Source organism: Cryptotermes secundus, unplaced genomic scaffold (genome assembly GCF_002891405.2).
Source record: "Cryptotermes secundus unplaced genomic scaffold, Csec_1.0 scaffold171, whole genome shotgun sequence".
Taxonomy (NCBI): domain Eukaryota; kingdom Metazoa; phylum Arthropoda; class Insecta; order Blattodea; family Kalotermitidae; genus Cryptotermes; species Cryptotermes secundus.
This window is the reverse complement of record NW_019726223.1, coordinates 921,708-948,752: the sequence shown is the minus strand read 5'-3', so window position 1 is coordinate 948,752 and position 27,045 is coordinate 921,708. Positions and strand designations below refer to the sequence as shown.

General features: G+C 38.2%; 4 protein-coding genes across 5 annotated transcripts; 2 read left to right on the top strand and 2 right to left on the bottom strand.

The window, feature by feature from the left end:
- Positions 1–569: 569 nt before the first annotated feature.
- On the bottom strand, positions 570–12,897 carry LOC111863889 (arfaptin-2). The gene is made up of 7 exons (XM_023850683.2): positions 12,810–12,897; positions 12,262–12,481; positions 11,022–11,198; positions 7,688–7,797; positions 6,890–7,101; positions 6,093–6,267; positions 570–4,622 (listed from the first exon to the last, which is right to left on the bottom strand). Exons 2-7 carry the CDS (start codon positions 12,455–12,457, stop codon positions 4,470–4,472), a joined length of 1,023 nt encoding a protein of 340 aa, XP_023706451.1. The 5' UTR covers positions 12,458–12,481; positions 12,810–12,897; the 3' UTR covers positions 570–4,469.
- Positions 12,898–12,954: 57 nt separating this feature from the next.
- LOC111863888 (mitochondrial import inner membrane translocase subunit Tim10B) lies at positions 12,955–14,301 on the top strand. Its single transcript, XM_023850682.2, has 3 exons — positions 12,955–13,115; positions 13,219–13,314; positions 14,093–14,301. The coding sequence occupies exons 1-3, from the start codon at positions 13,077–13,079 to the stop codon at positions 14,279–14,281; spliced, it is 324 nt and encodes a 107-aa protein (XP_023706450.1). The 5' UTR covers positions 12,955–13,076; the 3' UTR covers positions 14,282–14,301.
- Positions 14,302–14,336: 35 nt separating this feature from the next.
- LOC111863886 (L-seryl-tRNA(Sec) kinase) lies at positions 14,337–18,624 on the top strand. The gene has a single exon (XM_023850679.2). It carries the CDS (start codon positions 14,357–14,359, stop codon positions 15,341–15,343), a length of 987 nt encoding a protein of 328 aa, XP_023706447.1. The 5' UTR covers positions 14,337–14,356; the 3' UTR covers positions 15,344–18,624.
- LOC111863885 (transcription initiation factor TFIID subunit 7) lies at positions 18,301–27,039 on the bottom strand. 2 transcript variants are annotated; one of them, XM_023850677.1, is made up of 8 exons: positions 26,858–27,039; positions 26,272–26,403; positions 25,763–25,843; positions 24,142–24,520; positions 23,583–23,719; positions 21,845–22,148; positions 20,563–20,732; positions 18,301–18,658 (listed from the first exon to the last, which is right to left on the bottom strand). In XM_023850677.1, exons 1-8 carry the CDS (start codon positions 26,936–26,938, stop codon positions 18,623–18,625), a joined length of 1,320 nt encoding a protein of 439 aa, XP_023706445.1. In that variant the 5' UTR covers positions 26,939–27,039; the 3' UTR covers positions 18,301–18,622. The 2 variants fall into 2 exon arrangements, with proteins under 2 accessions (XP_023706445.1, XP_023706446.1); XM_023850678.1 differs by having other exon boundaries at positions 21,968–22,148.
- Between the last annotated feature and the right edge of the window lie 6 nt (positions 27,040–27,045).

Sequence of the window (27,045 nt, the reverse complement as noted above, 5' to 3'; positions counted from 1 at the left end):
CAAATCCCACTTGGCCAGACCCAGGATCAAACCCGGGCCACCGCTGTGGGAAGCCAGCGACTAACCGCTTGAGCTATGGCGTGGCCCATATTGAATGGTTAATGGGAGTGCTATGTTTGGTGCTAGTGCAGTGTTTCAGTTATGTTTTGTTATCTGCTGTGAAGTTTGTGTAGCATTCCAATTACTGTATTATGGTTATCTAATGTGTCATTCATATATAGGTTGCCTTTATTGATTTAATAATTAGATAAATATAGAATTTCTCTAGTGTATTTAAATGTTACCTCTTTTTTCTGTTTTTATGATGTCCATAGTATCTCATGGTTCCACATGTGTGCCCTGTGTTAAATATATGATTAGGGCATCCTGAATTACCACTACTGTATCATATGACTATGTGTTCTTTATATCTAGTATTGGAAGAGTGTCCTGTTTGTCCAATGTATTTAAATAGATAATCTAAACATTTCATTCAGTAGATGCCATTCTATTTGCATCGTCTATTTGTGGTGTTGGTTTCAGTATGTTCTCTATTGTGTTACACGCATAGACCGAAATTTTCATGTCAGTGTCTTTGAATGGTTTTGTAATTTCTTTTTTTTTTCCACTATATGTGAAAGTAATCAATTTCATTTTGTGGGTTTTAGATTTTTGGGGTGTTGCATTTTTGTGGTGGTGGGGAGGTTGTTATTTGAATGTTGTTCTATTAGTTGTTTTGTAATATGAAATGTTTATTTACGTTAACTTTGCTACTACTGTTATGGGGTATGTAATCTATTTATCAGATAGGTGATACTTGATAATTTGCGTTCAATTGGGTGATGGGAATCATGGTGCACCACATCTGTTTGTGCTTTTTTTGATATATTGAGAAGTTCAATTTACTGTTTTTGCAGTGTACTGTAAGGTCAAGTAAATGGATTGTATTTTGTTTCTTTCTCTATGGTGTACTTGATGGATGGCTGTAATTTAACAAATTCCTTTAGGGTTTGTACTGTATTTGTTTTGTTTTGGTCATATGTAACAGGGTGTCAGCAGCATATCTGAAGCATCCTGTGATATAGTGTTATATTATTAGTGTGTATATATGTGTGTGTTCCATATTCTGTAAGTATGTTTCAGCTAGTATTGCTGGTGTAGAGGTATCAATGCCTAGCCCACTGGTTTCTTTATAATACTGCTGATCAAACTGGAAGTAATATTGTTCTAGGTTTATCTGTAATATATGTAATATTTCTTTCTGTATGTTTTACTTAATGCATGAGTTGTTGCTTAGAATATTGTGTATTACATTGCAGTATCTATGTTTGGTATGTTTGTAATATTAAAAGAGCATATCTGAATATTCTTGCTGATCTGTATGCTCTTTTGGTCTGATAGGTGAGAGGAATTTTGAATGTTGAATATATGTGGGAGATGTAGAGTTCGCTGTACGTTCTTCTTAATATTTTGCTATTTCATTTGTCAGGGAATTTTTCCAGTTTAGTATTAGTCTGATGTGTGTGTTTCATGTTTGTAGCTTTATTTTGGCATGTAAATTGGTTTCTATGGGATTCACATGTGTGTATTTCTGTGTGTTTTCTTTTGGTATAATCTTATCACACAATTCTGCTGTTTGTTCCATGTCTTTTTTGGTACTGTTAACTGGAAGTGTTTTGAATTTTTATGAACTGGTTTTCTTGTATGCAATTTTGTATTTTTTTGTTTGTATTTATCATGTGTTAATATGACTAGTGTTTTTCCTTTGTCTGCTTTTGCTGTGATGATGATATAATGGTAGTGAATATTACCTCACAAATCCTTAATGATAATATGGGATCACCCATTCAACACAAGAAGCACCAACTAGTGTCACAACCCTGACAACAGACTTCATATATTCTAATACCAACTATAAAAAATAAGCACCAGAAAGCTTGTAACTATGGCACGATATTTACAATGCGTCTTTCATCACCATTTGATACCAGGCCACAAACACACAAATTCTCACACAAGACAATATGTACTTCCAATAAACTAAAGGCTACAAACATTAGCATACAATCTTAATACTAGCTGCTACATATGTGATGTAATAACTTTACAAATGGTGGTCATGGCAAGTGGGTTCTGCAACTTGGGTAAAATACAATGACAACCATCAACACATCTTCATTAAGAGCTCATGGAACAAATAAGAGTATGTGAGAGCTGAGGTTCTCACAGCTGTGACTATCAAAATTACTGTTCTGAAGGATGTGATTCCATGTAGTCTGGTACGTGTACCAATATTTCAGACGAACCTGGTGCCTCTATCTTCATCATAGATCAGTGACTCATCTATTCTGAAGATGGAGGCAGCACCAACAGCAAACCTCTGCACACTATGCATAAGTTACCTCATTTAAAAATTGTGGTCTTTCAGGTCAGGTGTTACAAGAGATCAGAAAAATAAATACATCCAACCAGTGGTCAATAATTAAAACTAACTAGTCATGCCTTCTGGGAAATATATGTTATGTTTAAATATAAACTAACACAGAAAGGGTTGTCCATAACAGTGAGCCTTCCCATGTTTAAAAGGAAAATTGATTGTAAGTCTAGGCTTCAGAAAAGTATGTCACATTTCTCTGGGTTCACAGTTTTAGTTGTAATAGATTTTCAGCATAAGAATACATTTTGCGAACTGTAACCCAGTCATTAAAAATATCACTGCAACTAAACATTCTATTTTATTTCAGGAATACTTCTATATATTGCAAGCATGCAAATGTTAAATGTAACATGTGCTAAGATGTGAAACGTTTCTGTACATTCACCAAATCCACTTTTTTTTTGGCACATTAACTTTCATCATACAGGAATAGGGGTTTTAAATCACCTGATACAATAGGATGAAGGCTGGACCTTAACTCATGGGTAACAATATCACCATTGAAAAACTGTAATGACTGGGAAACTGGACCAAGCGCACATGCTGTTATAACAGTGTGGTGTATCAACAATAAAGATTAATTACTCTCACTTTATAAGGCATCTCTCCTGTAATTTGAATTTTCTTCTCTTATTCCAAAATAAGCCAAGAAAAAGAGCAGAGTACTCGTATACCGAGATCAGTGAAACTTTCTTACAACAGTCCCCAACATGTTTCCCATCTTCAATTACTGATAACATAGGGTCCCACTACTGTGTATGTTTTTGTCATGCTTAACATAAAATTCCCCATTTTCCATCCGAGTATTTATTTAGAGGCTTCTGTGTCATGATCTATGAATATATTTATCATTGTAAAAGGCATATAAATAAACGACAAGAAGAACAGAAATTGACACTGATATGCAAGAGGAGCCAAAGCATGAATTCAAGATTTCAGCATGGAATGATAAGAATTTAGCTAGAAAATCTTACAGGAATTTAACAAATGAAGTAATTAACTTCAGTATCACAATTTATTAAAAAGAAAACAAAAACGACTATGGGAATTTTACAATTTTTATATCACACAATAAAACGTCAGTAATTGAGACTGCCTTTCTCTTTGTATTTATCTTACTCTGGCAAAACTGGGACTTTCCCTAACTACAATTTGATACAACTTACCACTTCCTATTGGCTTAAGTAAGTCATCACCTAAGTATTGGAAAGTACTATGCCTATCAATAACAATTTTTGGGAAACAGGGTTTGAAGTTACAGAATCAACTGCAGTTTAAATGTGACTTAGAACAAAACATTTTCTGAAATCTCACACTTGCAAGTAAGGTAAACCTCTTGAAATGTGTGGAGATAGTGTAACACAAGATGGAAAAATGGAAAATAGCATCACCTCATTTTTGACAATGAGTGGAGCCACTCAAACACTCAAATGTAAAAATACACATACAGTATCTAACATTTAATGAAAACAATACAATTTTCTATTTTTAAAAGGAATACTACAATAAAAATTAATAATTTTATTCAGTTTTGTTTTTAATATAAACACCGTCATAACACTTTTCTTTTTCTTTTTATTATACAGTATTTGCATCCAAACACCACAAAGTTAACACATGTTGCTAAATTGTGGCTAAATTAGTTTGTTTCTATGAATTTGAATATTTGCCTGTAATTATGTTACATAAGTTGGACTTTTCAACAATTCAGACTGCTCCTTCTCCTTACTGGTCCTAATTAGTAAGGCTTTACTTTTTTTTTCATGGCCATAAAGATTTCTTCTTGGTCCCATGGAAATAACACCTATGAAGTTCTACTGCAAACATCTCCTTTACAACATATAGAAAACAAATGAGATCAAACATAATATCAGATATTTGTTCAAACTGAAATATTGGTATTCTCACCCTCCAATGTCCTAAAAAGACTGCCTCTACACAGAACATCGGGCTCATAACAAATTACTCATGATAATTACATTCTCAAACCACTGGCCAGCCACGAAGACCCCAACTTGCCATGTTCAACACTTCCCCTATCTTCACAGTACTACTATTGCTCCAACCATGATGGAAATGAAGAGTTCGGTGACTTAACCTTGATGTTGAACTGCTTCAGTGTTGCTTCCAATGCTGTTTGGTTGCCAGAAAAATATGCTGACACAGCATTGTGAAACAGCAGCAGTTGTTTGTGCATCACCTTGATCTGTGAACACATGCAGAATGGACAAGTGTGTCAAGTTTTTCAGACAAGTCTTGGGTTTCAACATTTTTAACTCTAATAAACAACCACGTGAATTGAGCAACCCTTGAAGACAGCAACAGCAGCTAGTCTTAACTCTTTCTTATCCTGCCAAAAGGCTACCACTACCAATTTTATAAAAATACTACTGCATTACAATCATGTGCTGGAAGAGTTACATTTTTTGGCATCTCTTTGAGAATTCACACACAGAACCAACAGGCAGCACAAGTTTTATGTTTTTCTTAACCCTCTGACAGCCAAGATCAACCATAGAACTACCTGCTAGTAATCCACTTCTTGGGGCACATTATTTCCTCACATGACTTCACAAGAACACAGGTACAAATCATACGAAAGCTTGTTCCTTCCTCTATAAACATTAGTATATCATATTTTATGCTATCTATCAACGGGAATGCTGTACTGACTGATTAACAATGAGCCGCTGTCTTCAGTTACCCTGATCTAGTCAACCCATCACATGCAAAGGGTTAACAGTCTGTACACATGTTTTCGTGGTGTTGACCCACTGTAGAGGGTAGAACTTAATGTAGAAATTATAAGGATGGGAAATAATCAAAGATGGAATGCAAACAACTAACACCATGGAGCTGAGGCCTTCCTAAGAAGCCGCCGGTTGTGTAACTACTCAAGAATTTCCGAACATTTTATGGAACCCAAAGGTTAATTACAATGTTCGCAAGAGCTCTCCAGCGGTCCCTATAGTGAGCCAGATCAATCCAATCCATACCATCCCATCCTGTCTCTCTAAGATCCATTTTAATATTATACACCCACTTACGAATAGTCTTCCTAGTGGTCTTTTTCCTTCTGCCTTTCTAACCAAAATCCTATATGCATTCAGCTTCTCCCCCATTCATGCTGCATGCCCTGCACATCTCATCCTCCTTGACCTGATCATTCTAATTATATTTGGTGAACAGTGGAACAGTGCAAGTTATGAAGCTACTCATTATGTAGTTTTTTCAGCCTCCTGCCACTTCATTCCTCATTGGTCGAAATATTCTCCTCAGCACCTGTTTCCTAACACACATAGTCTGTGTTCCTCCCTTAATGTCACAGGCCAAGTTTCAAACCCATACAGAACCACAGGCAAAATTATAGTTTTTTATGTTCTAATTTTTACATTTTTGTCAGTAGATGAGAAGACAAAAGGGAATGCAAGCCACAGAAGTCTATATTGTAGTCAACAAATATTGTTCTGTATTTGGGAGAAAATCCATTCCAAATTCAGCTACATCAATTTATCGGGACTGAGGATTCTTATGGCATGCCTCAGTCCCTGTTAACAAATATCAGTATACTACGTTAAATAATCCACTAACAGTTTCTTCCCAGCTATCAGTCACAGTCCTCACATAACACAAAATACATTCTACAAATGACGTACTAATAACCAAAACAATTTACCCTGTTCTCATCCAGGAATTTGAGCTTGATGGAAACATCAGAGCGCAGTTTCTCAAAGTTAACTTTGTGGAGTTCGTAACTCTGCTGTGCCTCTTCAAGGCGTGCCGTGTTGACATCAGTTCTGGGTGCCTGTGCCAGCAACTCCAGATCTGTTCTGTAGGCATCATACTCTATCCTGCAAGGAGAGAAATGTTTCATGAAAGAGAGTGTTGAACTAAGGATTTTGATCATGTTGTCATATGCTATAATAATTATGAATTCCAGTATTGTTAATTTATTTATATTTCACTAAATGACTGAGATCCGTACACAGGACCTCTCACATGAAAAGTAGGTATCATAAACACTCATTAAATAAGACAGGTGAGGCTGTCCCTATGCTTAGGTATCAAGTCAAGGTATAGCTCCACCATTAAGCTCAGCACTTGATGGAGGTGATAGGTCAGCTTCACGCCCGCTGTTTTACTCCAAGGGAAACAGCTCTGGTATCCACTGCATATGAGGTTGAGTGGGACCCAGAGTTGGTTTGGATGCTATAGGGAACAGAAAATTTCTTCCCCTGGATAGGAATTGAGCCCTGATTTCTCAGTCATTAAGCCTGCAGACTAGTCAGTATACTGACTGAGATATCCACAAATAAATAAATTCTCTGCATCTTGTAAAATATTTTATATGTAAGATGTCAGTGCCATTTCATCAACCAAAATGCTGCATATATTTCTTTATCCAGACAATGGATGTCAAAAGGAATTTTTTTTATAATGACATATTAAAATACTTGCTGAAGAGTTGCATACCTGGCTGCCTCATACTGACGAATGGTGAGCAGTGTATCTTCAATCGTCTTGTTACATAGTGTATTGACTGAGGAAACAAAGAAGTTGAGAGCACCCAGAAGAGTTTCACCATTCTTTGTAAGATTCCGCTGCGTCTCTGCATTATACAGGAATTCCTCCTGAAGCTCTGGAGATTTCTGTGCTAGATCTGAGAAGGCTTCACCCAGTGCATGCTGTCAACACAGCATTGATTGATATTCTGAAGGGATAACTAATAATTCATGATTAATACATTCCCAAGTAAGTCACTATGCACCTGAATTAATCTGTGACACAACAAAGCATATTCTTTAAATTAATGCAATATACAGTCTACCTTGTCATGTCTTGTGAAACATTCTATGACTGGGCACCACCGATACCAAAGCATGCCATCGGACATGTTCGTGAGCCAGTTCCATCCACTTCCCATTCTCACTACTTGTTTTCTTCAAATCCATCTCAGTCTCTCATAACAGAACCTGAAGGATCAACATTGCTACTACCACAGCACACCACAGTACATAATCCTGAGTCAATTCCAACCGCTTTCCATCTACTTTGTCTATTTCATCAGGATCCATCTGAATGTTAATTTCCTATTTTGTTCTTGGTCTTCCACCTGCCATTTTCAATTTTCCTCAACAAGAATTTAAATGCTTTCATTCCTTCTCCATGACCTACCCATGCTTCAGCCTCATAGACTTTACTTTACTATTCTAAATGATCTGAAGTAAATCTGCTAATGGTGCCATACACAGCATGAGACATGTCCCTCACCTGGGTCTGCACGACATGATAGAAGTGACTCGCAAGGGCTCTGGAGAGGCGCAGAACATTCGAATACTTCCGCTGTGTGTCTCGTAACTGCTCTATCTGTGCTTCCAATTCTGCATGAACACATCACACCTAAGTTAATGGCTGTGCATAATTCTTAATCTATTTAATGATTGCATTATTGATTGCATAGTTATATGGCACAAATTAAGTGGATGTTTGTGAATGAAACTAGAGAGCAAATGGCCATCTCCTATTTTTGTAACTGGCTTGGTGAAAGAAGATGACAGGGGAGGCCAATGTCACACTTCTGCAAGCCTATTGCATTACATCTGCCATATGACACCAGCCTGTGAACATGCACTGTTGTTATGAGCGTTTTTGCAAATTTGTTTTTCGCGTTGTCTGTGACGGATGGCAAAATCAAACAACATGTCTGCATCAAGTTTTGTGTGAAGCTCAGTAAATCCACTACTGAAACCCTTGAAATGCTTCGTGAGGCTTTTGGAGAATAGTCTTTGAGCCGGACAGTATTTATTGAATGGAATTCATGTTTCAAGGCTGGTTGAGTGTCAGCTGAAGATGATGAATGATCAGGGGGACTACCCACCAGCAAAATGACAGAAAATGTTGAAAAAATCCAACAACTCATCCATGAAGATCATCACCAAACAATCCATGAGCTCGCAGACACCATTTGAATCAGGTATGGAGTTTGCCAGGAGACCTTAACAGGAAATCTGAACATGCGCCGCATCACTGCAAAGTTTGTTCGCCGACTCATGACAAATGATCGAAAAGCAGTGGCTTGTAAATGTGTCTCTTGAGCTATGAGAGAAGGCTAACGAGGACCCAACTTTTATCTCTAGGTTCATAACAGGTGACGGAAGCTGTATTTACAGTTATCATAAATAAACAAAGCAACCACTGTAACAGTGGAAGAGCCCACAATTACCATGAGCAAAAAAGGTGCGGCAGGTCTGAGCTCAACAAAGAGCATGCTCATTTTTTTTTGTCTGTGAATTGTTCCTCCTAACACTATGGTCAACTCTGACTTTTACTGTGATGTTTGAGACACTTGAGAGAAAATGTCCAGCAAAAAAGACTAGAACTTTTGTGCCACCACAACTGGCTCCTTCAGCATGACAATGCACTCTCACACACGTCCCTGAAAACCACTGAGTTTGTGACGTTCCCAAGGAGATTATTTTGAAGGAGATAGTAGCCTAGTCTGGGAACTTTCCAATAACCACCAAAAAGCTGCAAAGAGTAAGTACATCATGCCTCCAGGCCATGAACAGAAACTGAGACCTGCTGAATAAGAAACATGTATGGACCACATGCGTTGGAATAGCAGGAACTTGTATTTAGGAGGTGCTTGATTTGAATCTTGTTCAAGACACTGGTTAGCCTGACTGAAGTTTCTTATGGTTTTCCTCAGCCCCTCCAAGCAAGTGCCAGGTTACCACCTTGATAGATGACATGTATCCTTCCAAATCCTTTCCAATTAATCTGTCACCCTACCATCTGACGCTACAGAGAGCAGATAATGAAAGGCTGTTAAATAATCTACAACAAATTAAAGTACCTCAAATTAGGCTGTGACCACTTCTTGCCACATCCTCTCCATTTCATCATTCCACAGGGCTCCTACCATATGACATCATAAAATCTGAGCCACTAAAAGCACGCTTAAATAAACCATAAATAAATAAAGCATAACAATTTTACCCTACATTTTAAGGTCACAGAGAAGCATGAGGACTTCCTGAAAACCATTCTGTAATGATCAGGAAAAGATGTGAAAGGAGGTAAAAAGTAAAGGTATCCCTGCACCAGACAATCGGCTCATAGATGGCGGTAAGTTTGTCAGCCTTACATGCCGGTTTCCCTTTACCCCCAAGAACATTCCAAGAATATTCCTGGTACTCATTTCTGTTTGAGGCTGAGTCAACCCCAGTGCCATAGTGCAGCTAAAAGGATTGGGAAAATTGAAAAAAAAAATCCAATGACCACATCAGGATTCAATCTTGCAACCTTCCAGTTTGTAGCATAGTGCCTCAACCAAATATGCTTCTACATGCCCCCATGAAAGGAGGTAATCATTATTTATTTAAGGAACAATCCCAGTGCACACACTTTCACAGTATATGTCATCAGATCACAGCTAAATAATACCTGAACAAATAAATAACAGACTCTATTGAACACTGTCTTCTTTTGGTGGATGGGGACTACATTACGACTCCTGTCAGTAGTCAAAGTATATAGGGTCAAATGACAGAATAACAGATTGATTTGGAAGGAAATGGTCATAGCCTTAATTGAGACACAATCCTGGAATTTTCCTAGTGGGTTAGATGCTTTATTTAACGATGTCACCTGTATCGAGATCATCATAGCGTCAAACAGTAGGATGACTGAGAAAAAGAATTGGAAGAGATTTGGATGGAAGCAGCCACACCTTAAATAAGATACAATCCCAGAATTTGCCTGAACAGACTAAGAACTATTGCAAAACCTCAGTGAGGACAATGTCCCAACAAATATTTGCACCAAGAACTTCCTGAATATGAGTCTAGAGCATTACTGCTACACTCATCCATTCTTCGATTGCACATCGATGAATTTATGCCCCTAAAATTCTGAAGTGAGTGTGTTATGGTTTTATGTTATGACATATATCTTGTCCTCACTTACTCTATAAAAGAAAATGTTGGATGTTGGGTTTCTCTTGGTATGGAATTGTTGAAAATGGGACAATGTATTGTATGATTGATTTGTATGAAATCTGTACAGTCCATTCGCGGAGATGAGAGAGTCCTCACAGACAAATGCACGCGGTATCTCCTTTGTTCTTTGAATGAAATCATGCAGCGATCACGTGATGCATGTATCGTTGCAGGGGCGTCCAAAGTTCACTCCAGTCTGAATGCAGATTAACATGCGTCCGAATGCAGTGAGTACACTGAGTAACTGCGCGCTTTGTCCACTCCTTGCTGTCAGCTGTGGCGACTCTGGGCTTGCTTTGTTTATGCTAACTGTCTCGTCTCCGCGAATGGACTATAGGTAATTAAGTTTCATAGTATTGCTGACTCATGTATGATATGTATGTTATTTTAATAAGTAGTAATTGACTTGTTCTATATCCAGAGGTTGCATCTCCAAACATGGATTCTCAGAACAAATAAACTGATTGATTGAGTGATTGATTGATGTGTTATGGATGAAGAATGGGCACCTTTATGGTAATATGTACAGAATTTCAAAATAATTCTGAGACTGTAAGATAACGTGGTATGGTTTCATTCCTCTTCAACTTATATACTTCATTTACCTGTATCAACAGTCCTAGATGTCTTGCCCAGTTTTTCAAACATCAGTTGTTTCGTACATTTATATGTCGAAATACTCCAGTTCTTAATTGTTTCAATCTTGGACTGTTGTGCCTTTAACACTGTGGGATCACCATTTTGTGTAGGGCTCATGGGTGTTGTAGGAACAGTGGACGGCGCTGAAATACAACGTACATCACAGTTTCAACATAGCTACCTACACGGCAGAGTCCTTGAGAAGCTAGTGGTTAGTCAGCTACAGAAAAACTTTCTTGCCTTTCAGAGAGCCATATGGTTCATCATCATGCTCAGAACATCCCACCACTGGGACCTATCCAGAATCAAATAAATCCCTTTTACAACCTCCAACATCTTGTTTCTTTAAGATCCATTTGATGTTATCCTTCCATTTATGCCTACGTCTTAAGTTCAGGCTTCCATGATAGATTCTGTGTACATACATCTCCTCTCCCTCAGTAGTACCAAATGCTCTACTGACCTCACCCTACTTGACTTAATCGTACCAAATATTACAAATATTTAGTATGAAAAGTTCCGTCTTCTAGAATACAATGCCATGTAGTCTGCTGAAAGTCAACAAACATTTCAGGGGAATATGTCACCTCCATCTCCAAGGCTGAAGATGGAGGCAGTCTCTTTCTCCAAGACACTTGCTCACTTTTAACAGACTGTGCCACAGTATGGGACCCAGATAGCTCCATTAGTTCAATAACAGGCAATGGGCCAGAAGGCCATGGTTCAACTCCTGGCAGAAGCAAGAGATATTTCTCTACTCCACAATGCCAGTGCAGTTGTGAAGCCCATCCATCCTCCTATCAAATGGGTACCAGGGGGCTCCTTCTCCAGCAATATAGCAGACAAGACATGAAGCCGACAACCCACCTCATCTAGTGGTGACATCAAAAATGGTTGAGCTATACCTTCATTCTTTCAAATTTCTTCATGGCATGGTGCTTAATTATTAAGGCACATGGCCATCTTCACCTTAACTTTTTACATAGCATTATAAGGCAGAACTCTTCATAAACAAGGCTGTGAGAACCATAAATCCCACATGATACTTGGTATGTTAGATACAGTAACTCAAAACAAATCTTAGATTTGGCTGCAGGTATAATAGCCAAGTACTGCAAAGTTATCCCACAATTAACTATAACACACCAATGTATCTCACTATTTCAAGCATTCACTCTAAGTTAATCTAGTTCAAACGTTACTAACCTGTGGTTGTGGTCAATGGCAAAGAAGTGGGATGTGGTATATAACTTACACGCTGAGGCGATGGAGGTGCAGTACCAGAATGTACTGCATTATTACTGTCGTTCATGACAGGGGTGTCCTTTAGCATTTCGTGAATATTCCGTTCCACAATCGGGGTATCGCGACCCTGACTGGTTGATATAACAGCTTGAGACATTATCAAATAAGCAGGAAACTACCTCTGCAAAGACATTCGCAAAGAAACGTATTTATAACCTGAACTATGTCAATATAATGATCTCAGTGCTAATTACCTATTGTCCCATAATATCAGAAATATCACTCCGTGAAATACAGTTTCATTTAGATTACAAACGTTACAAAGAGTAACATTGAGAGGCTAACCTAACTTTCACTTCGAAGCGTAGAATACAAATTATACGAATAATTCCAATGTTCATACTCCCTAAATTAATTAAGTGTATTAAAATGTATTTTTAAATATATGGACAGAATAAATAACATTGGTATAAACTATAATTATGACAGAAACACTAAATAACACCCACCAGGATATTGACAATGACGTCATGCCACGCAAACTTAAAGTTCTTAATTTGTAACTAGATGGCAGTGGATACCTAGCAATGCAGCCAAGAACAGAGAGATATAAATGCCTCAAACGAAGTTAAACATTTCGGCTGCTACACTGATTAATCAGGATGACAAACTTCGGGATCTGAAGTATTGAATTTTGTAATGTGCTATGTGTCTTTTTAAATATTTGTAAACAGTATTCATTTATTTACCTGTTCGTTTAACAGCGTACTTTCGAGATGGACCCCAATGCATTGGATTTCGCATCATTAAGAAATGTAATATAACGTACGTTATTTTTGATGAAAGTGAAAGAAAAAACTATTGCGATTAGGACAGGCGTTTGCATTCCTCATATTTGATCATATTTTTTATTTTCAGTTCAAAGACTTCTTGCAACACTTCAATGTCATGTCCGAATCCTGTTTTCTGAGATGTGTTAATACGTTTAATAACAGAGAATTAACGGAGGAAGAGGTATTACTTTTTTTTAATTTATGATAATGCATGCTCTGGAAGTCCCAGTGTTACTTTCATCTTCCACGAAGGACAAAAGTGGAAAGACCTGATATTCTGTTCCTCTTCCATAAAAATAAAACAGTTATTGTTACTCCCAGTGTACGAATGGGAGGTTGATTGCAAGCAACAGATGTTGAAGCACAAGATGAATTTAAATTATTGCAAGTTCATGTACTTTATTCAGTGATAATACAATGTACTTGAAATATGCCATTAGCTGTGTACTCAATATTGGTTCAGATTTAGGGCTTCTGTAGTAATTGTAAATCTGAATCAGCTTACCAGCCTCCATGAAAGTTTTCAAAATAACAGAACTGGTTTTAAGGAAGACAGCTTTTCCCCTCAGAATTATGACAAACCAAACATCTTTGTCTATTCATAATATGTATGTATTAACAATCTTCAAGTGCATACAATGAGATAATAGGTCTAAATACATAAACTTTATTATTATATAAAGATGTATACAAATTTAATATTATTTGTAAATGGACATATAAGGGCAAGCAGTGAAATAGTTGACGGATCGATACACCAGAAGATGGCAGCATACTGCTGAAGCATGTGGTGTAGAAGTGGTAAATGGGATTGGAAGACTGTTAATACATACACATCATGAATATGAATCAGTGCGACAGGACAATAAAATACAACATCTTTGTCTATGTAAACTTTGCCTGTAAGATTTCTGAGGAAATCATAAAAATCTGTAAATATGAATGTATTATTTTCCCAGGCTCTCTGTGTAACCCAGTGTGCAGATAAACATGTCAAAGTCAATAAGAAGGTGATGGAAGTCTACATTGAGGTTCAACCACAGATTGCAAAGAAGAGGATGGAAGAAGTTGCTGCTCTACAGGAATCATTGGAGAAACAAAACAAATCTTCAGAACACAGTGAAGGAAGTGAAACCAAAAAAAGTTGATGTTTGTTGACACATAATACCAAAGAATTCTGTATCAGAAATAGTATGTTATAATCAGTAGGAATACTGTAGAATATGTCAGAAACTGAAATTTGTCTTGTAATATTCATAGGCTTGCCAGGAAGTGGGAAGACTACACTCTGTAGTGCCCTTGTTGAGTATCTTAAAACTTCATGTAAAATATCAAACGATATTGTACAGCATGCCATACCCATATGTTATGATAGAATGATACCGGCCAATGTGTTCAGATACCAGGATGACAGCAGTCAGTGGAAGGAAGCTCGTAGGGGCATTGTAAGTTATGTAAAAAATCTTGTCTCTTATTTGAAAGGGCTGGAACAACAGAACACAGTGAACAGTTTTGAAATATCTGTTAGAGAAGAACTGTTAAAAATAACTCAGAGTGAGAAACGAAGAAGAGTGTATGTAATTCTTGATGATAATATGTACTACCGCAGTATGCGATATGAGTACTACCAACTTGCCAAATTGTACAATTTGAGCTTTTGTCAGCTTTTTGTCCACTGCAGTGTGAGTGACGCTTTGAACTATAATTTGAGTCGGGACCCAGGTATGACTGTACCGGGAGAAATTATAACAAGAATGGCCAAGAGACTGGAACCCCCTGACAGACAGAATAACCCGTGGGAGACATATTCACTCACAGTTCCTTCTGAAACATGGACAGTCACAAAAATAAAGGAGATTGTTCACTTTCTGAATTATGTTTCTGAACACCCTGTTGTGTTGCCCCTAGATGACTTTGAGGTGCGCCAGGAATCAAAGTTAATCTGTTCAACAAATGTGATCCACCAAGTGGATGTAATGTTACGGAAAATTATAGGGGACAGGATGAGGGGAGGTAAAACCAGTTTGCAGCAAGTTGAACTCCAGGCACAGTCTAAAGTATTGGCTGACAAGAGACGTCATATCCTTGAAGGAATTAGAACTGGAAGGATTCTAGTTCCAGAAGATATCTGTGAAGCTGTTGAGTTGGGTCAATCAAATACTGGGCAGAGTCTCCGAGATTTTCTGAGCAGCTTGCTTACAATAAGTTAGTAGGGTATCATATTTAAAGATGGTGTACTTCAATTTATGGTGTTATCATTTCTGCAATTCCAAAACAGTAACTTGCAAAAATAATGCAGGTCAAGTCACATATGAACTATGTAATTTGGAAGCAAAATAGTACTGGTAAATTATGCAAAAAAAAAGTGTACATTCCAGATTCCGAAAATTTTTTTCATTTGTAATGGTTATACGTATAACAGTTCTAGGTCCTTGGACCTGGAGATTACTTTGTAACATTCATCACCTTGGTCACCATAACAACATATGAAGGTTTAATACCCATTGTTATCATATTCCTAGTGCTTTTCTTATGGGGAAGAACTGGAGAAAGAAATTTACTTGAACAAATGGCAAAATTGAGAATTCTTCCATGTTTTTTTTCCCAAGGGAAACATATTTCATATTTACTGTGTTTTATACAACTGCGTGTTTGGAACAAACAGGATGACACAAGACAGATAGATGGGCAGACATTTTGTCTATGGATACTAGCGAAATACCAATTGAAAATTCCCATCTATAACTACTATATCTACAAAGAACTTCCATTCATCCCCACTTGCATTTTGTAGCCATGAAATCTTTGAAGGCTTACAGAATCACTCTGAGATCATGATTTCAGTGAATATGGACACTATGAACATGGAAAGTTCTGGTGAGAGAGCTCAATAGAATAAGTGCAATAGTCTAGAGGTAAATTTTCTTAACAGATGTTGAGACTGCAATGCAGAGTTTTATTAGCAACTGAAAGTGTTTATTGCTTCAATTTTCTGCTTTTTTCATAACATTAGTTTTGTTTGTTTCCACACAAACACAATGAAAACATGCCCTGCTCAAGACTAATTGTAAGCAGACTGGAGCAGTCAATGGCTACTCACATGATGCAGGGTCTTTCATGTATACCTCGTTCCTCTCACGACTGTCAGATTTCTGCTTTATGGAACTCAAAGGCTCAATACCCATTACTGTGTTCACAATAGCTTGCCACTGGATCAAATCTTAAGACAGTTATATCCAGTTCACATTCTCACATTTCCCAAAGTTATGTTTTAATATTATCCTCACATCTGTGCCTAGTTTTCCTAATATGTCCTATTTCTTGAGATTTTCCAAGTGAAATTCTGTGTGTAGTTAACACCTCCAGCTGTGCCACCATCAGGTCATGTTTTTCAAGGGTTAACTTTGTATGACTAGTTCCTAAATATTGGCATGAGAAGACATTCATCTCTCAAGCGTACTGGATCTTACTCAGGCAGGCAGAGTAGCACAGTAATTTTTAAGTAACCTGTTTTCTTAACACTTGAATATCATTTTATGTATCAGTCACTATTCACAACTTTGCTTGTTAATCGAGTCTTTTACAGATTCAAAGTTTTTTTACATCCTTCCCTTTTGAAGAGCTATGGCAGAGTTCTTTATGAAGGTCAAGTTTTTACTTCCTTCCCCTTTGAAGACTTACACATGAGTGTAAGCCAAGCGTCATGACACTTCCAAATTTCAGAACACTTCTGTTTGCAAAAGTTGACCCCCTTATTACACTTTGATTGGTTTCAATTTAACATAAAGTTGGTCTTTAGTTTTTACATTGACCAATGAACTACTCGCTCTACCACTTGGGTATCATGTGTCTAGAATAGCTCATTATTTTTGCATATGGTCTGCAATTGCTAGCTATCATGTTACATGACGACTCCAGAATGCTTGTTCTGAACACGTGCAATCAAAGACTTTTACACTGCAATACTATGTTACATGTTCAAGGAAGCAATTCATTTCTGGTGCCTATCAAATGATAATTGTGATATCATTCCTTAAATTTGTAAACTGAACTAAGCAGCAATGGCCTTTGTGTCCTCTCACTTGCTGACACATGTTAATTACAGTTCTTTGGATATTCCTCCTTAGGTTTGAATGATTACACCCTCCATCCAACTTCCCCCACTGGAGCCACTAAGGCAGTACAATTCACTAATGTCTTAAATTTGACTGAAGAAACACTGAACAGGCTGAACTGATGGTAGCACTCTAGACTTTATTTGATAGGCACTTAGTTCAAACCTTGGTTAATACATTTGTGGGATGTTGGTTCTGGTACTTGGAGAGAACCATGTAAATTTCTATAACATATTTATTGCTGTTAGAAGAAGAGCTTACACACGAGCAGGCAAGCAGAGTGTGGGCTAAATGGGCCATAACTTTAAGGCAGGGCACACCTGAACGCCGGTGAAGCTCCAGCCGCAGTGGCCCTCGTTTGGCAGTCATGTGACTGTGAGCGGCCCATAGAGCAGTAAGTGCTGGTGGTGGACTTTCCAATGGGTCTAGGCAACCGCTCTCAGAGTCTGCTGACAGTGTTGCTGCTAGGAGACTCGCTGTTGCTGAGCTGTCTCAATGTAAGAGTAGCTCCGACTGACTGACTAGTATGATGTGGTCTGCATCTTTGTCCACTATTAACTAGCAGTGCTCAGCCCAATGGGTGTTGGAGCTGCCAAAGTCCATGCTGATTGGCTAGCACATGCTTTGTTCTGCCAGTTGACTAGAAGTTGGTAGCTGGCCTGGAAATGCGTTGTGGTAGGCTCCCACACATTGGATACTCTGACTGAGGTTTTCTGTTGTTCTTTTCCATCCTTTCAAGCCAATACTGGTATAGTACTTCAATTAGATCACCACTTTTCACTTCCAAATTCTTTTCAGTTCATTATTCATTCTTGCTGGATACTGACAGCTTCATAAAACAAAATAAATACCATCCCAACAGTGTTTTTTGAATCTGTGAGTTTTCCACAGGTTTCACCATGTATAGTCATAACTCAGTGACACTAACCAAAGCAACGACTGATAACAGGCATAAGGTAATGTCAGGTATTATGCTTATACCGCCTTTTCAGTGTAAAGATTATATACACTATCTTTAAATTATTCTTATGGATTAGATTACACATTTCACATCAGGCAATAGGGTATTTATTAATACCAGTATTACAGTGAAACATTCTGAACCATCCAACATTTTAAAGTACAATTGTAATTGTATATACCACTTATTTCGACATTAAACTGTTTATTTTTGTAATGGAGAAGAATTTTATGCTTCACTGGGCTAAAGCAGCCTGTTTTTATGCTGTATATTTATTTCACTACTCTGGCTTACAGTCACTGGTGATCAGGAACCCCTGCCCAATATGCTGAACTTTAACTGACTGTATCAGTGATGTAATCTTACAGTGTAATGTCTTCACAGACATTCCTGGTGCACTGATCTTCAAGACTTCATGACAACTGCAGTAATACCGTCAAATCCTGGTACTGTGAAAAGATACAAAATATATTAAATCATGAGTGGGGTCCTGGTGATGTCAGGATAAGATTTATGTTCTCATTCACAGGGTTCCAAGTGTGATTTCCAGTGAAATTTTCTGCTTCATTTCTACGAAAGATATGACTGTTAATGTGAGAATATCACCCCCCCTCCCCAGTCCTCATGGTTCAAAGCCCATGTTAAGGTGTACATCCCCTCTGCCAACAATCATTCTCACGACTACCATATCAACGGGATCACGGAATCTGCCCTTTGGCTGTCTTAACTTCAGAAATGGATTCTGTATCATTGTAGGCAGAGGTCAGAAGGGTTTACTTTGACCACAGCTAGAGGCACAAGGCAAGAATGTACAACATTATTGTGTTTCTGGACATAATCCATCATCGTACTTTTATTTAAAACACATTGTTTAGGAGACTGGATTCTGTCTTCAGATGGAAAGAACTCAGCTGGGCCCAAATGATGAAGCTAATCCCTATCTCAGGACACCAACACAAGATAGCATATATATACTGTGACGTGCCGCCAGGAAACCCGGAAAATAATATGTCCATCGATGGTCAACGGCTAGCAATTCCTAGGAAATCGCTGTCCCGGAGATGAAAGTCTAACAGTGGGGTTTCCACTGTTATTTGTAATGAACTGTTTGAGGCCGTAAACATGTATTCCCACAGCAACAAGAGATCTGTTGCATAACATCGGGCAGAACTAAACCCTTCGACAAGGTGTTCCCTATTCAGCCCAAGTGCAGGATATAACAGTCCAACTTCGGCAAGAGGCCAGTTTGTATCTGACAAGAGACCAGTAGAGTTCATATCCGACAGGAGCTCAGTTGGTTCATATCAGATGAGAGCTAAGGACAGTTGAGCTCTGAGCAGAGCGGAAGACACTTCACCAAGATTAGTAGTACAAGAGTGTATAACATTGAAGAGGAAACATCTGAAGACATTATAGGTGTGAATAATTGTATTTGTGAGTGCAAAGAGTGATTGTTCAATAAATATTCCTCCAAATCCAAGACCCAAGAAATCTGTCACATTGCCTAGGAAACATGTGACAATACCAAGCACAGCATAAACCATCTGTAAGAGTTAAGATAGACATTAAAATCATTAAAACTCTCCACACATGAGGCCTAGTACCTATGTCCATGCACTATTTCACAGCTATAGTCAAAATCAGAGTACTCTCAGAAGAGAAGTCATCAATAAAGAGACAAATTCTCTGTATGGTACTAACATAAAAACACAATTTTCACACATATCTACACTGGACAGAGTAGCGGTCTTTGACTTCTGCTGTGATAATGGAAGTCCAGATGGGAGAGAGATACAAACTGGGTTGACTGATCGGACGATCTACCAGAAACATGTGGGTGGATTCCTTGTATTTCCATGGAGCTGAGTCCTTCTTGAGAGGCCAACAGCTGCTCAGTCACTTGAGAATTTTTTGGAATGTAATGAAATCTTAAGGCTCGTTCCGCTCTTCGAAAGCTTGCCACTGAGCTGTCTTGAGGCAGATGAATCTAGTCTACACCCTCACATCCTATTTTTTTTATCAATTTTAATATTATCCTCCCATCCGCATTTAAATCTTCCTAGCAGTCTCTTTCCTTCAGGTGCTCCCAACAAAATTTTGTAGGCACTTTCTATGTTCTTCCTTTAATGTGAGAGACCAAGTTTTACACCCTCACAAAACTACAGGCAAAGTTATAGTTTTGTGTATTTTAATCTTAATGATGGCCTACCCCTTTTAGTCTCCAATGGTAATCTCATAAGTCTAATGCTTTTTGCCTAAGAAAGAAAAGTAGACTAAGAGAGGAAAGAATCAGACGCAGAAATGTACTTCTGATTGTGCATAAACATCATATCTGAATGATGCATGGACTTACCTCTTGCTCCTTCTCCATCTGCTCTACTAACAACTTGTCTAGGATATCTTGGAACCTCTTTCGTAGTGCATAGTTCTCAATATTGGCAATCTCCATTTCCTGCTGTTGACGTCTATTCCGCAGATCTGCCAGCTGTTGCTGAAGAACATCTAACTGGGCTCTAATACTTGCTACAGACAAAAGAGAACATAGAAAGATTTTAAGTTGTCATAGTGGTGACCATTAAGAATACTACGTAGTGCACTGGAAGTTTACTGATGTTTCTGAGGAACATACTACCTCCATCTTCAGGGTCAAAGAGTAAGCGAACCAAGGAGGAAGAAGAATATGATTTCAGCCTCAATCACCCTGAATACAGAGACTCCACTGTATGATGAAACACTGGAACAACTTCAGTACATGATGTAGCCAAACCTCAAAAACTGAATTTACATAAAAGAAAACAAGGTTCAGAAGGTGCACACTGTATCATGTGTATATTCATATTGTTGTCTCTGTTATTTGATGGACATTATCAACAAGAAAACATCAAACAGCCTAGTGTAGTGTCTAGAGCATTTGGGAGGTGCTGAGTTCAAATATCAGCCAAAATACCAGATATTCAGGTTTTCTGTGGTTCTCAGTCCCTGAGAACACAGACCAAGACGGTATCTTCGTAAGGCCACAAATGCTTCCTTCAAACTCCTTATCAATCCATCAATAATCCAGTCATTCGATGCTATATAATCTTGACACTGACATCATTACAAATCCATCACAAGAAAAATAAATAAAAGGATATTATATCAAATATTCACATCATTAGTACCTACAACTTCTGATCTGCTAATCACATGCCCCACCCACTCCAATCTTCTCCTTTTAACGTCCACTATCAGATCAGAGGATTTATATAAGACCCTCAGTTCTTCTTGCGGTTTATTTTACAACACTGTCAGTATCATGACTATAGAGCATAGAATGATAGGATGGCAGATGAATGATGAACTGGAAAGGATATGAAAGGAAGTGGTCATGGCTTTCATTTCCCTGGAGGGATTGGGGAAAACCATAAAAAACCACAGGACGACTTGCGTCCCAGCCGGTTTAAATTAAGCACCTCCTGAACATGACCCAAGAGCTACACCAAACCATTCATCTGCTCATTTTTAATAATTTCTTACCAGATCAGGGGTTTTATGTAGTTCCCTTAGTTCTTAGATCCTGCTACTCATTATGCTTAATAATGATCAGCTATCGACAAGCATTATAGAACTTCTTCAGAAACAAGATCACATCCCACCTCGTGACATCTGTGGTGTACTGCCATACTCGGACTCCTCTGGTCTGTTCAACTCAGTCTTCAGTATATCGAAGTCAAATGTGAGCGGCTCTGTTTTAATAGTTTCCCGATGAGGAAACTCACTTGATTGCTGACTGAAATCATGCGGATGGGCTTGCTCTTGCTTCAGGAAGGTGAGAGGGGATATGCCACTTGGGTGCTTCCTCCCACCACGCTCTGGCATAAATATTCCCCGTGGACTGAACATCTCCTTACTGAACTGTGTCACCAGAGGTTGAGAGCGATTTGGACGCTCTGACACACCCTGGAAACAAATGACATATGCAAGGCTCCAGTCCATTATCCAAAGATGAGAAATTGGTGGCAAGGAAATTTTACCCTTGCTTTAAATGTACTAAGCATTTAATAAACAAATGGTTTAATAATTTCTGTAAGGTGTAAGAAACAAGTGAAAGAATATATTAGTCTTGTTCTCTGATCTTGATATTTGCTATTAGGTTACTAAATATCTGTATAAAGCAAATTGTATGGCTGTACAATTTATCAAGTGCCTAGTAGAATTAAGCTTCTGGAGCCTGAAATTCATCTCAATAATACTTAAAAATGAAGTTTGTACCTCACAGAGAACACAATACTTCCCTCTTCCCCAAGACAGAGCCCAACCAACTAATGTTGTTTAGGGAAATAATTCTGACAATAACATAAAACATATAAATACAGGGTGTTTCACGACTTTAGGGCATAACTGCAGGAGGTAATTTCCTAGGTCTTTGTGATCAAAAAAGTTCACATAAACATGTGTCCGATTTAGACGGTTACAGAGTTATGACATTTTAAACTCAGAATACAAGGTTATGATTACTGACAATAAACGGAACAAAATAATAAACCAGCATAATACATGATACATTTAAAGTATGAGTGTAAAGTTAACTTCGCGAAATTACCTTTAATTTGAATTTATTGGTGCTTAAAGCTGATTTTCGAAAATGCCACCGCTGGCTGCAACACAGGCTGCTGTGCGGCCGTGAACTGCGCCGGACATACCAAACCTCCCTGCCTTAGGTACCTCTCAAGTGTTGAGATAACGAGAGCGCTCTGTCTGTAGCTGGCTAAAAACAGCAACCCACCAGCTGACAGATGCAGTTCACACAAGGGCGTGTACGAGAATGAAAAAACGGTCATAACTCCGTAACCGTCCAAAATCGGACACATGTTTATATGAACTTTTTTGATCACAAAGACCTAGGAAATCACCTCCTGCAGTTATGCCCTCAACTCGTGAAACACCCTGAATACTGTATGGGCAAAATGCTTAACTTCCTTAATGCAAAAGCATATGGCACATACAGTAACTACTGCACTTTAAAGGTTAAGCATATTTCTAAAATCCTATAGGTTCTAATATGAAGACGAAGCCAGCAGGCTCTTCCAGCATGTTGGTACTATCATACCTATAGTGTCATATTCCAGAAGATTATGATCCAGAAGAAGACCATGGCATATCCTCCCCAGTCATCTGTAGTTCACAGAATGCATCCATATCATTCAATGCTTGGAAAATCTTAAGTGAAGAAAATTTATCACTGAGTTGATTGACTTTGGATCATTGAAACTGTTACATTAGAGAAAATCTTAAGCCAAGGAACACTAGTTGAGAGTACCAGTGTAGCATTGTTAATAGCCTATGAAATGTTTCCTATGTCAGTTGCTCACTGTCATACTTAAAGGCACTAACTTGTAAGGAAGCAGAATCCGATAGTCGACTGTCATCAGCAGACGGACGACTAGTCTCATCCTCCAGCTCCATAATATTGATGTTAGTTTCATCCTCTTCTGAGTCACTAACTGCCTCCCCAAAAATATCATGCTCAGCTGAAACCAATAGGTAATCTGATAGTATGGCACTCAACATATATAGTTCATACAATGATTGTGTTTTTGCACATTATCTAGTGTCCTGTTTTTATTTGAAACACAATGTTTCAGAGAGCGAATTCTGTCTCCATCTTAAAGTAAAAACCCATGCAGTTAGGCCAAATTTATAGAGCTACTCTCTATCTCTGGAGATGGAGACAGAATCCAGTCTTCGAAACATATTTTAAATAAAAGACAGAACAATGATAAGGTCAAAAAACACAATCATCATATTAATATACCATCGTCATAAACTTTTAGATCTTATACACAATTCACCTCATAAAAAAAAGGAAGGTATGAAGGAAAGGCACAATATACAAACTACCCAGCAACTTAAATTATGTGAGGGGATGTGACCTCCAGAAACATTCACTCACCGACATCAACACTGTGCTGATTGCTAGTTTCAAGTGACATGTCTCCATTCTGACCCATGCTAAGGCCTCCATTCTCATCTTTGATAACTCCAGCCTTCAGTTTATCATCATCCTCATTAATAACCTCCCACTTGACACTGACAGCATCATTGTCTACCCGAAGCAACCGCTTCACCTCTTTCTCAATCTCAGGAGCCTCCACATACTTCTTCTTCAATGTCTTGCGGAACCGTCTGCGGCGTGCATTTTTCATTGGTGGTGTGATACCATGAGGCCATAGGAACTTCTTGTCCACTTTGTTAGGATCCTTCTTCTTGGCTTTTACTGGCGATTCTTCATCTGTAGTTGTATGGTCATCCTCTTCTTTGCATACCAACATCTACACACATTACACCAAAAGAATTATGGACGATGTAAATAAGAGGTGGGTTTTCTGTATTAACATTAGGATATTGGAGCCGGGATAGCAATTAGCTATGGGCTGGACAACCAAGGGGTTGGAGTTCAAGTCCTGTTAGGGTCAAGAATTTTGTTTTCTCTGCATCGTCCAGAATGGCTCTGGGGTCCACCCAACCTCCTATCCAATGGGTACTGTAGGCTCTTTTGGGGGGGGGGGGACCGGTCAGGGCAAGAAGCTGACCGAACTATTACAACATAGCGACAGCAGCAATGCAGGGAGCAGCCCATACATACATCACATACTGAATAATGAGCATAAGCTCTGTAAGATGTTACTAAGATCATACTTGTAGAGTAGCACCTCAGTGACTCAGTGATGCATACATTTCCTTAAGAATCTTATGGTTGCCCAGCAGGCCAGCAAATTCTGCCCATTTTATTGAACTCAAAGGTTCATCAACATGTCCACAAGAGCCTGCTACTAGACCATAGCCCAAGTTGCATGAATCCAGTCCACATCCTCTTATCCCTTTTTCTAAGATTCATTTTAAAATAATAGGGTTATCACAGTTAATTAATTAATCAATCAATTTTTAAACTATTTTCTCTAATTATAAACTTGTAAATAGCATAACTTTGGTATAAATATTATCTGAATTTTTATATTTTTCTCCTCCCGAAGTGAGTCACCAGTTTCCTTAGGATGTATACAATCCATCTCTCCAGCAAGAAGTAATAGGATCATACAAGGTAAAACAAAGTCATCACTGTACTTAATTAAGCACCACACCATGAAAATGTATCAGCAGTAGAAGTACAGCTCCACTATTTGTGACCTCAGCATTACACAGAAGTGAGTGGTCAACTTCAAGCCCCAGTTTTTTTAACCCTGAAGAAATGGCTCCCAGTACTCACTGTACAGGATGATGAATGAGCCCCATAGGCAGTCTGGATGCTATGGAGAAGAGAAAAACCTATCACCCCTGCCACAAACCAAACCCCAATTCCTTGGTCACCCAGTGAAGAGCCTAGTCTCTATACGAAATGAGCTACCCCAGTTCCAAGCAGGTAAAGGGTATAGTATAAGCTCTCAAATGCGTGGGAAATTGTGAACTTCATTTGCCTATTCTGTCACTTTTGTACAGATGAAGTCCATTATATTATATTCTATAACCTTGATGAATGGAATTTCAGTGTTACTAAATGCTACAATGAAACATACCTGACATACATCAGCTGTCTTATAGAAGCTCTTGTTGTCAATAGTTTTCAAGGATTCAACTATTGTTGGAATATCAACAACCTGTAAAAATAAAACACAATCACCAGCTTCAACTACACCAAGCAAATTGGCTGAATTGGTTATGCTTCTACCTTGTACACAAGAGGTGCCCAGCTTAGTGTCAGCCAGAGCAACAGCTGACTGGATTTTTCATCAGTCTCTCCTGGCAAATGCTGATACATTACCTCAAATTAGGTGATGACCACTTCCTTCCATATCGTTTCTAATTTACTGTTCACTAATCTTTCTACCTTTTCACACTATATAGAATGAGCTATTGACAGCGCCATTTAATAAATTATAAATGCCTCATACCCCAAAATCAAAGTCCCTGGCCTTTTAAGTTTTACAGCAGACTGGTTGACCATCCGTGTAAAACGTGCACACATAATCACTTGAAAAACATTTCAGGGTTAAATGCATTAATTCACAATTAGGTAGCATCTTACCTTTGCATGCATCAGTCGATGGTCCACTCTAACTTCTCCATAACGCATGTCATTCTCAAGCCTTATCATTAACCTGTCCTTCAGATTAACTGAACCACTTCGTAAAGCTTCACGTAAAACTTTTGCCGGTTCCTAAAATAAAAATACAATTCATTGTATTATTGTTTCTTTATTGTTGCAGGCTGATTGTGTGAATGACAGTTTATTTTCTTCTGCTTATCTTGACATATTTTAATTAATGATTGACATGTTCTATATCCTATGGTTTGTAACCAGTTTTATTGGATCTGGAACTCGAAATAAATTACAATTACAGTCACATGAACTACAATAGCTATTCGAAACTAAGACTACAATTTAAATAAAAATTCAAAACTTTATGCAACGTAACCTACTTCTGGCTGTGAAATTCCTCAATATCAGTTGTACTGTTTATACTGCCATACCCAAGCCGCCAAAATTACTTAAAATAAACGAAATGACGCAATTTATAAAGACTGTAACCGCTGCTATCATAGACTGAAATGTTAACATGAAATACTTCATTTAGGTTATCAGACAACATACACGTGTTAATTGTACGTACCGGTGGTAGCCGTAAAATAAATTGACTCTCCAATTCTGCGGGAGGCTCCGATTCCCGTTTGATATCAGTATGCCGGTTCATTTTAGTTCCGCAACTAATTTCATAGTGTATATTTACAATAATATTCAGACGATTCAGACTATCCTACCAATAAGCTGACTCGACCGACTCAGCGGATTTCTTTGGTC